The 16,451-nt window shown below is 33.6% G+C and overlaps 1 protein-coding gene across 1 annotated transcript in view; it reads right to left on the bottom strand.

The window, feature by feature from the left end:
* Nucleotides 1-15,958, bottom strand: part of LOC140436728 (obg-like ATPase 1) — a 180,326-nt gene extending 164,368 nt beyond the window's left edge. Inside the window, exons 1-2 of the mRNA XM_072525783.1 lie at nucleotides 15,854-15,958; nucleotides 3,074-3,259 (exon numbers count right to left, since the gene is read on the bottom strand). Of these exons, the coding sequence (XP_072381884.1) occupies nucleotides 3,074-3,258 (185 nt within the window). The 5' untranslated portion in view covers nucleotide 3,259; nucleotides 15,854-15,958. The remainder of the gene's footprint in view (nucleotides 1-3,073; nucleotides 3,260-15,853) is intronic.
* Nucleotides 15,959-16,451: the final 493 nt, after the last annotated feature.

Below are 16,451 nucleotides of genomic sequence, written 5' to 3'. Positions count from 1 at the left end.
ATAGAACGCGTTCAGAATTATAACTATTTAGGGGCAAACATTAATGAAACAAACGATTATACCAAAGAAATTAGAGTCTGAATAGAAAAGGCTAGAAGTGCATTCAATAATATAAAACAAATATTATGTTGTAGAGACCTCAGCCTAAATCTTAGAAAACGAGTACTAAGGTGTTATGTATTTTCTGTTCTTTTGTATGGTGTGTAGAAATGGACTTTAAATAAACAATGTCTCAATACATTGGAAGCATTTGAAATGTGGACATATCGAAGAATGCTGAGAATCTCCTGGACAGACAGAATCACCAATTAAGAAGTACTAAGAAGAATAGAGAACAGCAGGGAGATACTGGACTCCATCAAAATAAGAAAACTACAATATGTGGGTCATATAACAAGTAGTGACAGATATGAATTCCTAAAACTAATAATGCAGGGAAAGATTCAAGGAAAGCACAGCATAGGTAGAAGAAGAATGTCCTAGCTGACTCAGAAACCTCAGAGAATGGTTTAGATGCAGCTCAACTGAACTCTTAGTGGCTGTAGTGGGCTGTAGGGTCAAAAGTTAGAATAGCAGTGATGATTGCTAACCTTCGTCGCGAAGAAACCAGAATAAAATTGCTTCACTTGCTCTGTAACAAAATATGGCATTCAAGCAATGGTCTGACGACTGGACAAAATCTACAATAACGACAATACATAAAAAAGGCAGCTTCCATAACCACGATAATTATAGGAACATCTATCTTGTCTCACATACCAGCTAAATAATGCTACACATAATCAATGAGACTTTGAACTTTCCTATAAAGAGAAATACCACAAGAGCACACTAGATTTACCAAAGGTAGAGGTACTCAAAAACATCTGAACATAAGACAAATAATAGAAAAAACTAGAAATTCAATATTCCACTATACATTTGTTTTAGAGATTATCGGAAAGCATTCGAAAGAGTCAAATGGAAACACTTATGGCAGATACTAAAAGAAGTAAGCGTACCATAGCACTTAATTTCGCTTATAACTGAACTATACGAACACACTACTGGTACAGTTAAAGTGCTTGACATACTCTCAAACGAACTAAATCCAGAACAATGAATCAGACTAGGCTGACACTCTTGCAAATACTCAAAAAGAGTTAATTGATCTTATACGACTGGTTGACACTGAAAGTCAAATACTTGGTCTGCAGTTAAACATATCAAAGACAAAGATCATGATAGTGGATAGACTATAAATATAACAATCATCCACACATAACCACGATTGACAGCAAAAGCCGCCATAGGAAAGATAGCTATCTTATAATCTTGGATCCTAAGACAAACGGAAAGAAGCAAGATAGACGCCACTGAATTGTTTTGTTGGAGAAGAATGTTATAAATTCCGTGAAATGACCACAGGGCTAATATTTCAGTTTTAAATGAGCTAAAAGTCAGCAAACGGCTATCCAGCAAAGTCCATCTCAAACAATTAAAATACTTTGGACATGTTATGAGAGCAGATACACAAAACATTTCAAGACTTATTCTTCTTCTTCTAATGGCGCTACAACCCTTTGTGAGTCTTGGCCTGCTTAACAATGTTCCTCCATTCTGCCCTGTCGGATACTTTCCTTCGCCACTGCCTGATGTTCATGGTTTTATGATCCCTCTCTACGTCGTCTATCCATCTTTTACGGGGCCTTCCTCTTGTTCTGTTTCCTTGGGGCTTCCATCTCTGGACTTCAAGACTTATTATCCAAGGAAAATCTCCAACAAGATGGATCGATCAAATTACAGGCATATGCAAAAGACCTATACATGAGTTAAAATAAATAACCAAAGACAAAGATATTTCGAGACGGACAATACACTACATCACGATGACCGCTACACTCCCCCTGGGGGGTCAGGATTGAAGAAAGAGAATCTTCTATGAGGTAGTTTGTATTATTATGGTTATACAGTTTCTCGTTTTCAGTTTCGAGGCCGAAGCTTTTTCCCGTTATTACCTTCAGAGAGAAAAATATCGTAATCGCGTTCGACCTTTTATTCTGTGGCTATCTAATTTCATTGCATCCAACAATGTCTATTTATATTCGTTGCATTTGTTGTACATTAGTAGTTTTTTCTACTCGGAACATTTCAAGTACCGATTTTCAAGTTATTGGCATGCAGGACTGTTGCTGGCCTATTTGTGCCTTTTTCACAGGGATTTCTCTTTATTATAATTTAGGAGGCATGCAGGACTGTTGCTGGCCTATTTGTATCTTTTTCACAGGGATTTCTCTTTATTATAATTTAGGAGGCCCTGTGCTCTAAATGATGTCTGTCGGATATTGGTCTCTGCAAGCTATGATCATACTAACTACTATTGCAAGCCTTTACTGCAGTGTTTCCCTTTACTTTGTGCATTTGACCATTATATTGGTTCATCCGTCTATAAAGTCGATTTCTTAGCTTCAGGACAAAACAGTGCCCTAATAAATACTTAAAAGATCGTCGGTCCGAAGCTATTGGGCAGCAAGTGGGGTTTACTGAAGACATGAAGCCATTACTTGTCAATCACTCTGTGAAATTTCACCATATCTGGTTACGCCACTTATTTTAGCCTGCAGATCAATGCAGTTTACGTCATAAATAAATACTTACTTTTTTGAGGTACCGATGTATTTATCAATGCTATTTAACACTATAAAATAGAAATATAAATTACCTGTAAGCGCATGCCATCAAAATAATGATTTTTAAATCAAATCTAAAGCCGCAAAAATTGCTGCGTCTAATAGTAAAAATACCCTACGCTGTGGGTACAAAAGGCTCGATTTCATGCAATAATTAGTGAATTTTTGAAACCTACTCTGTGTTATAAAGGGCGATGTCAGAAACAACTCCCCAGTCCGTGCAAAAGCTGAAAGTACTTGACTTTATAAAATATAACCATAAAATCATAAAATTAAATTAGATAAGCTTTAATTTAAGCTTTTATAAGATTATCTTGGATCTTGGATCAATTGTTATTACATATGTGTTTGTTTTATTTATGTGCTGTTTTAACTTTTCGCATATATTAAGATAAAAAAAATACTTATTTTCATTTGGATCTATGGTACAAAAGGGAAAATTCTCTGCAGCTGCTGAGCTCTTCGTCAAAACATTGAAGAATGTAGATTTTCCAACGTTCGGTACTCCGACTATACCGACCCTCAAGTTGGTACCGACTCTCCCGATAAGCGGTTTTCTTTCCGGCTCTTGCGCTTTTTTGGGTGGCATGCTGAAAAGAAAAAATATATCAAAAAGAGAAATCAAACGATTTCTACCTAGCGAAACCGAATTCAAATTTTTACCACTGTGTTTCCTAAAATTTGCGAAACAAACAGCTGGATAAATTACTCGGCAAGGGAATCTAAAATTGCATTCCACATGCCGTTCATCCTGGTCAAAATTTGTAGTGAATTCAGTTTCTGGTACTCCAAACGAAGTAAGTAATAAAACATAATGACATTATTAGATTTTTGTTTTGATACAGGGCAGCGACAACCGCTGATACGTATTTCGAAGTCCTTAGGTCTCGTCAGAACGGTATAGTCACTGCTCTGAACCAAAACAAAAATCTCTCCCGTCCTAGACAATAGTTATTAAAATAACTATATACGGACGTAACTACGCCATCTAAAAACAAAAAGAGAAATCAATCGATTTCTACCTAGCGAAACCGAATTCAAATTTTTACCACTGTGTTTCAAATATGATTATGAAAAAATATATCATTTAGGCATCCATTTTTTAGCAATTCTAGAATGAAATATTGTGATTTAAAAGTAATATGACTATCAAGAATAAATAAGACAGCACGAAAAGTATTTTGGGATGTATGTATAAAAAATTTCTAAATGAACTGTAAAGTAAAATATATGAAGCCATCTGCTTGTCGAAACTCATACACTTCAGGGTGTCGGAGGCAGAGTTTCATTTTTATTTCTCTTCTATCCATATCCAGTTCGTTCATGTATTGATGTGTTTGTGATGGAAAGAAGTCATCTATGCCATCAAAAACACAAAAAAGGGCAAAGCTACTGGACCAGATGATGTGCCCATCGAATTATTCAAACTCAGTGATGAAGATGTTACCGATGTAATGGTTGAACTCTTTAATATAATATATCAGACTGCCACAAGCCCCAGACAATGGCTGCAATCGACCTTTGTGGCAATACCCAAAAAGTCAAGTGCAATATCCTACTCAGATCACAAAAAAAAACATTTCAAAGCATACCATTTGTAAGGTTAAGTTGCGGCCGAAAGGCCTGTTATCAGAATCATTTCTGGTTCTATAACGGGTTTAATTAAGTATAATGAGTTTATCAAATGATATCAGATCCGACTTTAAAAATTTGTCAACAGCTATGACTGACGATCAACAATTTCAAAACAAAACATCATACTCTGCTGTGCTTAATAATACTTCAATTCAGTTTCCTTCTAAGAATCAAGCAATTTTGTTTAATGCTATATGCAAACATATATTCAACGACTTGTAGATATAGATCTACCTTCTTCTTTCTTAATTACGTATGAACAAACTTCGCATCGCATATTTTTAAGTTTAAAGAAACCCTAATGTTTCATCTGTAAGCAAACAGATCACATTGCAGCAAATTGTTCGAGTCATAAACCACAAAATGATTCCACTCCTATCGTCCACCAATCACCACAACCAACACAACAACAACCACACGAATTCTACCAGTCTAACAATTCATCCTACATCTAACCAAGAAACAGCTACGAATTTAATAACTCCCGTACTTATAGAAACTAATTGTATATCTGAAGATCAGTCAACGACAAACAAGAGAACAATTTCGGAAATCAATACTACTCCTTCTCCCACTAAAGAAATAAATAAAGAATTTAAAATCAAAAAACCAACCAAAAAGAGACAAAAAAAGCAACCTGAAACGACCATATCAATTCAGGAAATGATGATGCCAACGAAAATAATATTTCACAATACTTAAGTCAAATAATTTTAACTTAACATATTATGAACAAATTTTGACTTTTTTGAAAATTATTCTAGCTCGTCTGATCCCTTCTGCTTACATACACATCGGATATAACCAACTTTATGAATATGATAACAGCAATTAAGCCGCGTTTTACAGAAAAAAGCAGGAAGATCAAATGCACTAAAATAATAAACAAAATACAAAAAATGCTAGACTCAGCTGAAGCCGCTAATCAAGACAGTGATACTATAATTATTATACATTATACAACAAATTCATCTCAAGAAATAAACTAAAATCTTCGATCCAATTCTTCAATGGAATGTTAAAGGGTTCTATATCCGTTTAGAAATGCTTCAACATTTATGTTCAATAATCTCGCCATCAATTATTTGTTTACAAGAAACAAACTTTAAAGGACAGCATAGTTATAACAAATATTAGAAAACATAATTACCTTAAAAAACCAAAATTGCTAAATGATGGACAATCAACACGATATAATATTCATACAGGTAATATCATTCATACAAGTTTTCATGGGATGTAATCCCGTTTTTGTATGGAAGTGATCATTATCCTGTCAAAATATCTTTCAATAATAATTATGAAGATATTAATATAACCCCAATTTCAAAATGGAATCTAAAGACAACCGATTGGTATTTGTTCAAAAAATATATTCAACAGAACTGCCATACCTTAAAAGAAGTCACCGTAAATCATCACATAGATGAACTTCTAAATTCGTTTATATCACGAATCTATCTTGCTGGTGAAAGACATATAGGTAAAACACAAACTCTACATAAAAGAAATTCATTGCCATGGTGGAACGCCGAGTGTACTGATATAATAAAAAAAAATATATAAAAAATCCTTTAACAAATTTAAACGTCACAAAACACCTGAAAATGCCATAGAATATAAGAAATTACGGGCTCAAGCTAGATATATAACTAAAAAGAACAGAAAACAATTTATATTGTACGTGGAATAAATAAAATAGATGTGATAATGTTTTACAGATGCACCAGAGAATATTCGTATGTATTCCTCAGATAAGAAAATTGTAAAAGATCTGCAAGGAAAAAAAATTGCAATAAAAGATCTTCAAATGTTGATAATCACTTAGAAGGGATTATACCAGTGCAGAAAAACTTTCGTTCTGGTAAGTAATAAATAATTATATGAGATGAGTCTGAGATGTCCTACGCCAGTAGCGTTGCTGCATCACTTCCAGATGAAATTCAGATTAGATTTCTCATCAAATGATAGTATTGCAGATCCAAATTTTGTTCCTGCACAGTATGAAAAATATGATAGCCTTGCCAAGAACCGCGATATGGTAGAAAAAAAAGAGAAGAGCCAATTCAGAAGAAGATATAAAAAATACTTTAGTAGACCAATATAACTTGGACGGGAAAGTCCGCGAGAAAGTTATAAAAGCACGAACTTTCTTTGTTCGAGAAAAATGAGACAGGAGAGAAAAATGAAATTTTGGTAACGCGTATATTACAAGAAAAAACTATGCTAAAAAGAGCTGATATGTAAAAAATAAGTGCAAGGAAAAATTAAAAGACAAAGTTTGCTTGCAACTTTTTAAAAAATTCTGGAAAATGGGAAGCTACAATCGTAGGTAAGAATATATAGCTGCTCTCATGGATGTTAAAGAGTAGAGTTCTATGCGAATTAGGTGTTCTGACCCAAACAAACCACGATACCGAAAGCATACCATAATTTATCATTTTCCTGTCCATTCGAAGGTATTACTTAGATTGGGTTGAGAAAATAACGGCAAGAGATCACATTTTATCTATACCCTCATATGAAAGTCACTATACAAGAAGGCAGTCATCGAGGAAATATTTACCTTCACACTACACAACACTCACTGCTATTTATAAGGCTTACAAGAAAATATACCCAGATAATTTTATTAATCGTAGAATATACGAAAATATATTTTACAGCTTGAACATCAGTATAAAGAAACCTACGAAAGACACATGCGGCATGTGACAAATTAAAAATGAAAATTAATATGCGCAAGAATGAGGATGAAATAATACAACTAAAAGAAGTATTAAACGAACAACATTTACAAGCTGATCAAGGATACAAAATCAAAAAAGTAGATACATTTCTGACTAAGGATCATGCGAAAATGAAAAATATAAGGGACTTTTGATCTCCAGCAATGCCTACCAACACCAGACCTTCAAAGCGGTGAGTCGTTTTACAAGAGGCAATTGTGGACTTTTAATCTTACAATTCACGACTGTGATAACTTACAAGCTCACTGCTATTTATGGCATGAATCTTTAGCAAAACAGGGCGGAAATGAAATAAGTTTCTGCCTGTATCAATACCTAACAAAAGATTTAGAACCTAAAGTCGAACACCTAATATATTCAGACTGCTGTCCTGACCAGAATAAAAACAGTTTTATAACAGCAGGTTGTTTAACTGTTTTGCAATGCTCTGCAAATTTAAAAACTATTAACCAGAAGTTGTTAATACTAGGCCATACACATATGAAGTGTATGGCCTAGTATCATAGTTTAATGAAAAAAAAAGAGGTAAAATTTAATAGTCAAATAGAACATCCACATCATTGGGCTAATTCGGCAAGTTGGGGAAAACATAAATTTTTAGTTACAGAAATGCAGGGCTCTGCTATCCCTAATTTTGGTGACTTATTTAATCCCGTACTGGTTAATCGCAAAACTTATATTCAGAATGGACGACTACTACAATAGCTGGTTTAAAGAAAATGGGTTCGAAATAGCACCAAGTAAATCTAGTATACCGATGTATTTTCACGAGGCATAATCTTCCAAAAATAAACAAGTTAACAGTGAACAGTCCGGAATATAATTTCTGTTCTTCAATTAAATACTTAGGGATGATTCTTGACCGTAAATTAACTTGGAAGTTACACATTGACTTCAAGTTAAATAGATGTAATAAGGGATTCAATTTCCTTCAAAGCAATTTCTAAAACTTGGTGGGGAGCCGATGTAGAAACTGCGTTACTTTTTTATTGATCGTACATAAGATCAATCATAGATTATGGATGTGTTTTGAATGGTTCAGCAGCTAAGTATATCTTGGGGAAAATAGACGTATTTCAAAATACAATATTACGTATTTGCCTAGGTACTATGAAATCAACTCCAACCAATTCATTATATGTTGAAGCACTAGAATTTCCACACAAATATAGAAGAGAATATCTTAGTCAAAAATTTCTGATTAATATTCGTTATAGAAACCTCTCTCTTTACTGCAGTATTAGCAAACTTAATAATGCAGATTTAACAAATAAATATTGGATTCACAAAAATTCTCCTCCACTTTGTGACGCTTTCATAAATCTCTCAAATTGCAATAACATCAACTCATACACATATGATAATTCAAACTTTGAAGAATTTTATGCTTTTTTGCAAACTATTACGGTAATTAAACCAAGGTACCATGTAAATACTGCAATCAGCTACAATATTTTAAGGAATTTATTAGAAAACTGGCCAGCATCAACAGTTCTCTTGGCACTGGATGCGCTTTTTATATTCCTTCAAAAAGTATAGAAAACATGTTTACTCTGGATCATAATTTTTCAATTTTTACTGCTGAAGCTATAGCAATTTATGAAGCATTAAAGTATTTTAAGAATTCCAATGACAACTCCGCAATAATTGCATCTGATTCTTTGTCGGTTCTTATAGCCATTGAGACTATATCTTTTCCTAACAAAAGGACAAATATTTACATCCTTCTAATCAAAAAAATTATTTTTAAATTACATCAGGAACAAAGAACAGTTAGATTTTTGTGGATTAAAGCTAACATAAGGTTTGAGCATAATGAGTATGTAGATATATTAGCTAAGAAAGCCATTGATTCTGGTAAGAAAACAGATTATAAGCTCTGCATCCTAGATTTATTTGTAACAATCCAGAATATTGTAAACAATCAGTGGAAACAAGAATATCATGAATACAGTCAACACTCTAAATCATAATATGCACTCATACAACCCTCAATTTCGAGTGAATTTTGGTGAATTTCGTAGATACATTACATCTATTATCAGAATGAAGGGTATATATAAGGAATGAAATAAGGGTAGCGGGTAGGAACTCCTCTGGATAGTCCTATTAGGGAAAATGAATCAATCCCTGCCCTCCGCAGATTTCAGGGGTTTCCTGACCCGGGAAACTAGTACCTGCTTAGGGTCCCTTATCCAGGGTCACGGATGAAGTCCACAACGGCAGACACGGCGGAGAAGAATACCTTCGGTACGGCGTGGATGGCGGAAGTGGCAATCCCCTGATTTTAGGGATTGTATAGAATCACTCGCCAACCCGCTCGGCAAGCGTGGCGTTTTAAATATGCTAAAACCTCCCAAGTTGAAGATGTCGAGTATCAATACGAAATTACCCCAGGTGAGTAGAGTTAAACACTCAGAATCTCACACTGAACAATCAGTCAGCCTCATGGATTCTGGGGGAGGCAAATATTCGACTGAATCAAATAAGAAAAACTACCCATCATTGCTTCGTATAGCCACTTACAATATAAGAACTATGAGGACCCAAGAACACCTTGACGAACTAGAACAAGAGCTCTCAAATATCAAATGGGATATAATTGGACTGTGCGAAACTCGCTTACCAGGGGAAGTATGTACCATCTTAAAATCTGGTCACCACCTATACCAGAAAAACTCCGTAGAAAATCATCACATAGGCGGTGTAGCGTTCCTGATAAACAAACGAGCTCCCTATAAAGTAACGAAGTTCTGTGCAGTATCAAACAGAGTCATATATCTTGTCATCGCTTTGAACAGCAGATACAGCTTACAGATAATACATGGATATGCACCGACAGGAAACTCAACAGACGAGGAAGCTGAATCATTTTACGAGGATCTGACAACAGCAAGGAACCAAGAAAAATCACACTTCGTAATAATCACAGGAGATTTTAATGCAAAAACTGGAACAAAAGAAGAGGGCGACACACAATATATCGGTCGCTTTGGGCTGGACAACAGGAACGAAAGGGGTGAGATGTTGTACAACTACTTAAACAACGAAAATTTATTTTGTCTCAACACTTTCTTTAAAAAATCTAAACAACGTAAATGGACATGGATCAGCCCAGACAAGAAAACCAAGAACGAAATAGACTATATACTCTCCAATAACAAAAACATATGCACCGACGTGACAGTACTAAACAAATTCTATACCGGAAGTGACCATAGATTGGTTAGAGCGAATATTAAAATACAGACGAGAGTAGAACGAAACAAACCTATTAAACGAGAACGATACCCAACCACCGATGTCCTATTTAAAAAACAAACGGAATACCAAAAAGAGCTAAGCACAAGACTAAAATCAGTAGAGACACTGAGACAAATGGATATAAACGGACTAGCCAATAAAATAAAAGTAACGGTAACAACATCGGTTAAGAAAATATGCTCAAACACGAAAACAGCCAAAACATCTAAACTTCAACCTAATACAATTAAATTACTAAAAGAAAGACGAAACAGAACAGATCGAACTTCGGACAGCTTCAAAAGTTTAAACAAAAAAGTGAAGAAAGAAATTAGGAACGATCATAGAAACTATACTAACAATCTAATAAAAAATATAATACAAGATAACTGCAATATGAAAGTACTCAAAGCAAAAAACTCAAACGGCACAAGAAAAATCATAGAAATAAAAAATGAGAAAAACGTCACCGTCCGAGACAGAAAGGAAATAAGCGAGGCCATTGAAAAATTCTACACTAAATTATACTCGGCAAATACACAACCACAACAACGACGTACTGAACGAACAATAATTAACACCGGCTCAGAAGAAATACCGGACATAACCGACTATGAAATAAAAACGAATAAATGTCCGGGAGAGGATAAAATTACAGTCGAAATGTTGAAAATCGTTGGAAGAAAAATAGAACAGGTATTAAATATTTTATTTAATAAAGTAATTGATGAAGGAAAGATTCCTCAAGAATGGTACAACTCCGAAGTCATTTTACTATTCAAGAAAGGAGACAAAGCAAACATCGAGAATTACCGACCAATATCCTTGCTCTCACATCTGTATAAATTACTAACTAAAATCATAACCAAGCGCCTAACACATAAGCTCGATTTCTATCAACCTATCGAGCAGGCTGGATTCAGAAAACATTTTAGTACCATAGACCACTTGCACACCGTAAGAACACTGATAGAAAAATGCACCGAGTATAATGTTCCAATTCATATGGCGTTCGTCGATTTCCATAAAGCATTCGATTCCATCGAATTATGGGCAGTGCTTGAATCTCTAGAAAATGCACGTATAGATTCAAGATACACTAACATAATTAAAAACATATATGAAAATGCCACCATGCAGATAAAGCTGGACGAAAGCACAAAAACTAATCCCATAAGACTACAACGGGGAGTAAGACAAGGAGACACCATCTCTCCCAAACTATTTACCCTTGCTCTAGAAGACATTTTTAAGAAACTAGAATGGAACAATAAGGGTATCAACGTCGACGGATCATACTTAAACCACTTGCGATTCGCAGATGACATAGTTTTAATAGCCGATAATATCCAAGAACTAAATGATATGTTACAACAATTAAATGCAGTTTCAGGAGCGGTAGGCTTAAAAATGAACTACAATAAAACAAAAATACTGAGCCGAGACCAGACAAATATAACAATACAAAATCATACCATAGAAAATGTTGAACATTATGTATATCTAGGTCATGTTATCAAACTAGGAAAACCAAATCAAGATGCTGAAATTAAAAGAAGAACACAACTGGCATGGGGCGCTTTCGGCAAATTAGCATATATCTTGAAAAACACCTCCATTCCTGTAAACTTAAAGAAAAAGGTGTATAACACATGCATACTACCAGTTTGTACTTACGGCTTGGAGACAGTAGCCCTTACCAAAAAATCTGCTAAAAAATTAGAAACAACGCAAAGAGCAATGGAACGAATCATGCTTGGAATATCACTAAGAGACAAGATTAGAAACACCGAGATAAGACGTAGAACGAAGATTAGGGATATTGTGGAAGAAATTGCAAAAATGAAATGGCGCTGGGCAAGTCACGTAGCCCGATACAATGACAACAGGTGGACACGGAGAATTCTAGAATGGAGACCAAGGACGACAACAAGAAGCACGGGAAGACCTCAAAAAAGATGGGTAGATGACATAAGAACAGTGGCAGGCAAACAGTGGATTAGATTGGCGCAATATAGAGAAAGATGGAAGCAATTGGGAGAGACCTACATTCAGGAGTGGATGGAAAATGGTTGACAAAGAGAGATCAGAATGAAATCAGGACACGCATGTTATCCGGCTCATCTGGCAAAACTTAAAATTGTAAATTCCAATTTATGCGAAGTTTGTCAAAAAGAAGCAGATTTAAACCACATTTTCTTTGAATGTACAAAATATAACAATAAAATGACGACTTGATAAAAAATTTAATCAAACATAAAATCCTTCCACCCTATAACATTTGTTACCTTTTGTCATTAAATAACAAAAATGTATATAACTACTTAACAGAATTTATTTCGAAAAGTAACCTCAATTTGTAAGTTCAGTCAAAAAAATAGTAACCTTTGTTTTATCCCATTTGTTTTAAACCTACTATCCGTGACCCTGTCTAGTTTGTTGTGTTTTAATTAAATGTCTTGATGGGTCCCTAGACGAGAAGCGGGTAACCATGTTTGTTCCATGGATAACCAAATAACCAATAATAAATATATTGTGATAATGATTTTCTTTTCTTTCCTTTGGGAAGAACTTAAAAAAGTTGTGACTGGCTGAATAGCAAATGCTTATGCAAAAAAAATCTGAATAAGTAACAAGATAAACTGACGACAGTTTCGTTGGTTACGGTAAGAAAAATCTAAACAGTTTTAATACAAGTTGTCTTTGACAAACAAGAACAAGTTCAAGACCGTACATTTAGGAAAGAGGGGAAAAGCGGCTACAAATTTATTACCCAAAGACGCATATAACAAACCTGTGCCTATAACGATAGAAAAGAAAAAACACCTGATGGACTTACCGCTGTACATATCCGAATCACTGTGGGACTTATACAAAAATCTACCCACAGATAAAGACTTGGCTGATGTGCTCCTGGATTCATTAACTTCCGACGACGATTAAAAGTTTGAAGTAGCTTTTAACTATTTTTGTATGCATATGTATTTGATGATATAGAAGAGTTTACAGAGTGGGGTTTGGAAGTGAATATGGAAAAAACTGAGTACATGAGTATCGGAGGAGATCAACATAATCTTCTCGTAGAGGAAAATCAAGAGATCAAATTATGTGATAACTACAAATACCTAGGAGTAAAGATCACTCAAGACGGAAAATTAGATGCAGCCATTAAGGAACGAAATACACAGGGAAGGAAAGGCATAGCCTTACTAAACAGCGTACTGTGGGATAAAAACATCTCTAAAGACAATAAAAGAAGAATATACAACACCATAATAAAAAGTATCACAACATATGGATGCGAAGTGTGGCCCCTAAAAGACAGATCAGAGAAAATGCTTAGAGCAACAGAAATGGACTTCTGGCGCCGCTCGGCGGGAATCTCCAGACGCGACAAAATAACAAACGAGAGAGTCCGAGAAATCATGGGGGTTACACATAATATTGTTGATGACATCAAAACGACACAACTCAGATGGTACGGACACGTAAGGAGAATGCCGGAGAATAGAATACCAAGACAAATTCTTGAATGGCAACCAAGAGGTAGGCGAAGACCAGGAAGGCCTAGAAGAAGTTGAAGAGAAGGAGTTGATAAAGAAATCAGAGAAAGAGAACTGGAGGACGATCTATGGAACGATAGAATGAGATGGAGATTGGAAATCGGAAGACGTCGAAGAACGTTGTAAACCGACATTATATATATATATATATATATATATATATATATATATATATATATATATATATATATATATATATATATATATATATATATATGTATTTGATGTTTAATGTTTTTAGTACTTAAGTATACGTTACACTTAAGTCAGCTTGTATTAACGTAATAAAATCGTTAATAACTAAATAATAGTAATAAAATAAATTCGATAAGTAAGAATAGTAAAGTAATAAAATAAATTCGATTATCGTCTATGTTATCATTATTATGTACAAAGGGGGTAAGTCATATGCTTATTTGTGAAAAACGAGGTAAGTCAAACAAATATCGCTTTAAACATATTTTGTACCCAAATACTGAGCAAAAAAATGTTAGTCCATTTAGGAAAAGTACATGTAAAAAAAATTACAGTAGATTATCATTCCAAACAACTGTAAAAAAAATCATTATTTTGTAAAATTTTAAATAGTGTTTTTCTCGATTTCAAGTTTTATGACTTGTACCCCTTTTCACGCGCAACAGCGAATTGTATGATCAAAGAATATAGACGCATATAATGTTGACAAAAGAAAATACAATACATTTCTTTTTTAAATAAAATCCTCTAGGTGAAGATGATCAATATAGCAACTTTAAATAGGGTTGAAAATATGAGACAATGAAATCCGAACCTCTAGTACTAAATAAAAATAAAAGACGGCAAATAATCTAAGAATAATATCAAAGTTTTAACTCATTTAAAAATGCTAAAATAATAAATGTCATGTTCAATTGCTCTTGTTGATTAGGGACTATATGATTTGTAGAAATAGTAGGAGTGGATTATAATAGAATATCTTGTGTATTATAGGTGAATAAAGTCGTAAATAAAGTGTTAAAACCTAATGATTACCGCGACAAAAGTAATTTATAATTTCACTTTTACGAGGGATGGCTACTTAAAGAACCCCGAAAAAATAGATATAAAAACCAAAACGGCAAAAGTAGGTCTCTAAGGTCTTAGAAAAGTGTAATTTATTCAAATTTCACCATTTTATCCATCTAATAACACACATTACTCGCTGCAACTTAATTTTCCACAAAATAGCAATTTTCAATCTGATACTGAAATTGTAACGTGCACATTTTTTCTGGAGGCATTGGCTATTTTAAAACTCACCTAATAACAAGTTGAACTCGAACAAAGCCTACAATTTCGAATTTACCATCAATTGCTTCTCGATATTAATATAATTTTATATACTACAGCCCTTCGAGGCATATGTTCAGAATAATAATTTTAAAATTCAAGAGATTTAATCAGTAGTTTACTGTTCTTATTAAGATCAATCTCTGAGAAATCCTAAATGAGTAGGTTGATGCTTCACAAAAAATTTAAACTGACCGCCATCGATACTTGTTGGTAGAGTACGTTAATAGATGGCGCCACTTAATACACTTCTGAATCGCCATATTTGGTTGTTAATATTGAATTATTTAAAAAGATACATATTATAAATAAAAGCTAGCTTAACGCTTATATCAATATATTTAATTTAAATTAAATTATAACATCATCAAAATGTTTGGTATAGTAAGGTTTTCTACATTGTTGTTTAGAACTTATCTTTATAATTCATTACTAATATTTTGTTAATTCTGATTAATTAGTTAAAGCAAGCTGTATAAATCTGTTCTAAAACTTCTCGTTTATTGAAGTATAGAAGTAAGCTCGTAATATTATTTGTAAGTAAAATATTATTGAATAAGTAAAATATGGTATAACCTCTCAATGTGCCAATACAATATTTTGTCTATTTCTTATACCTGATGATATTATCTACATTGCAAATAACTTTAATATTAGCAAAAGAAAGTTAAAGATAATTTTTTACCTTGTGTATTAGAATATAAGAGTGTTAAATCAAAAATTTTTGAAAACACTAATGTTAACCTCACACTTGCACCACCGGGTTGACAGTAAAGTGACAGATGATATATAATTTCTTCTTCTCTTTGGGAAAGTATTTTAATATTACCATACAAATCGCCAGGTCCGGCGTTAAAAATTTTCTGTTCTGATAAATTCGGGTCGAAATAATATTTTTATAATAACTAACTAAAGCATAATTTTTTAGACATATATGTTAGTTCTAGCTACCTAAATAATATATATATATATATATATATATATATATATATATATATATATATATATATATATATATATTTAAAAATTTTATTTTTAGAATAGTTTTCGATGACTTGTAGGACCCATACCAATAACCCAACAGTTTATGTTATTTTAAATTTTTTGTTTGCTACCTCCAGATCTGTTATCTTTCTTTGTTTTTAGCTGCCTGACACAAGCTGAGCCGTACATCATAGCTAGTTTTACATAATTTCATGGAGTATCATTGGAATTTTTCTGTTACACCACTCCCATATTTTCAGTTATTTCGTTTAACTTTGCATTGCATGCGTCTTATTCTA

Source organism: Diabrotica undecimpunctata, chromosome 3 (assembly GCF_040954645.1).
Source record: "Diabrotica undecimpunctata isolate CICGRU chromosome 3, icDiaUnde3, whole genome shotgun sequence".
Lineage (NCBI taxonomy): Eukaryota > Metazoa > Arthropoda > Insecta > Coleoptera > Chrysomelidae > Diabrotica > Diabrotica undecimpunctata.
Note: the sequence above shows the minus strand (reverse complement) of the source record. Positions and strands in the feature narration are given on the sequence as shown.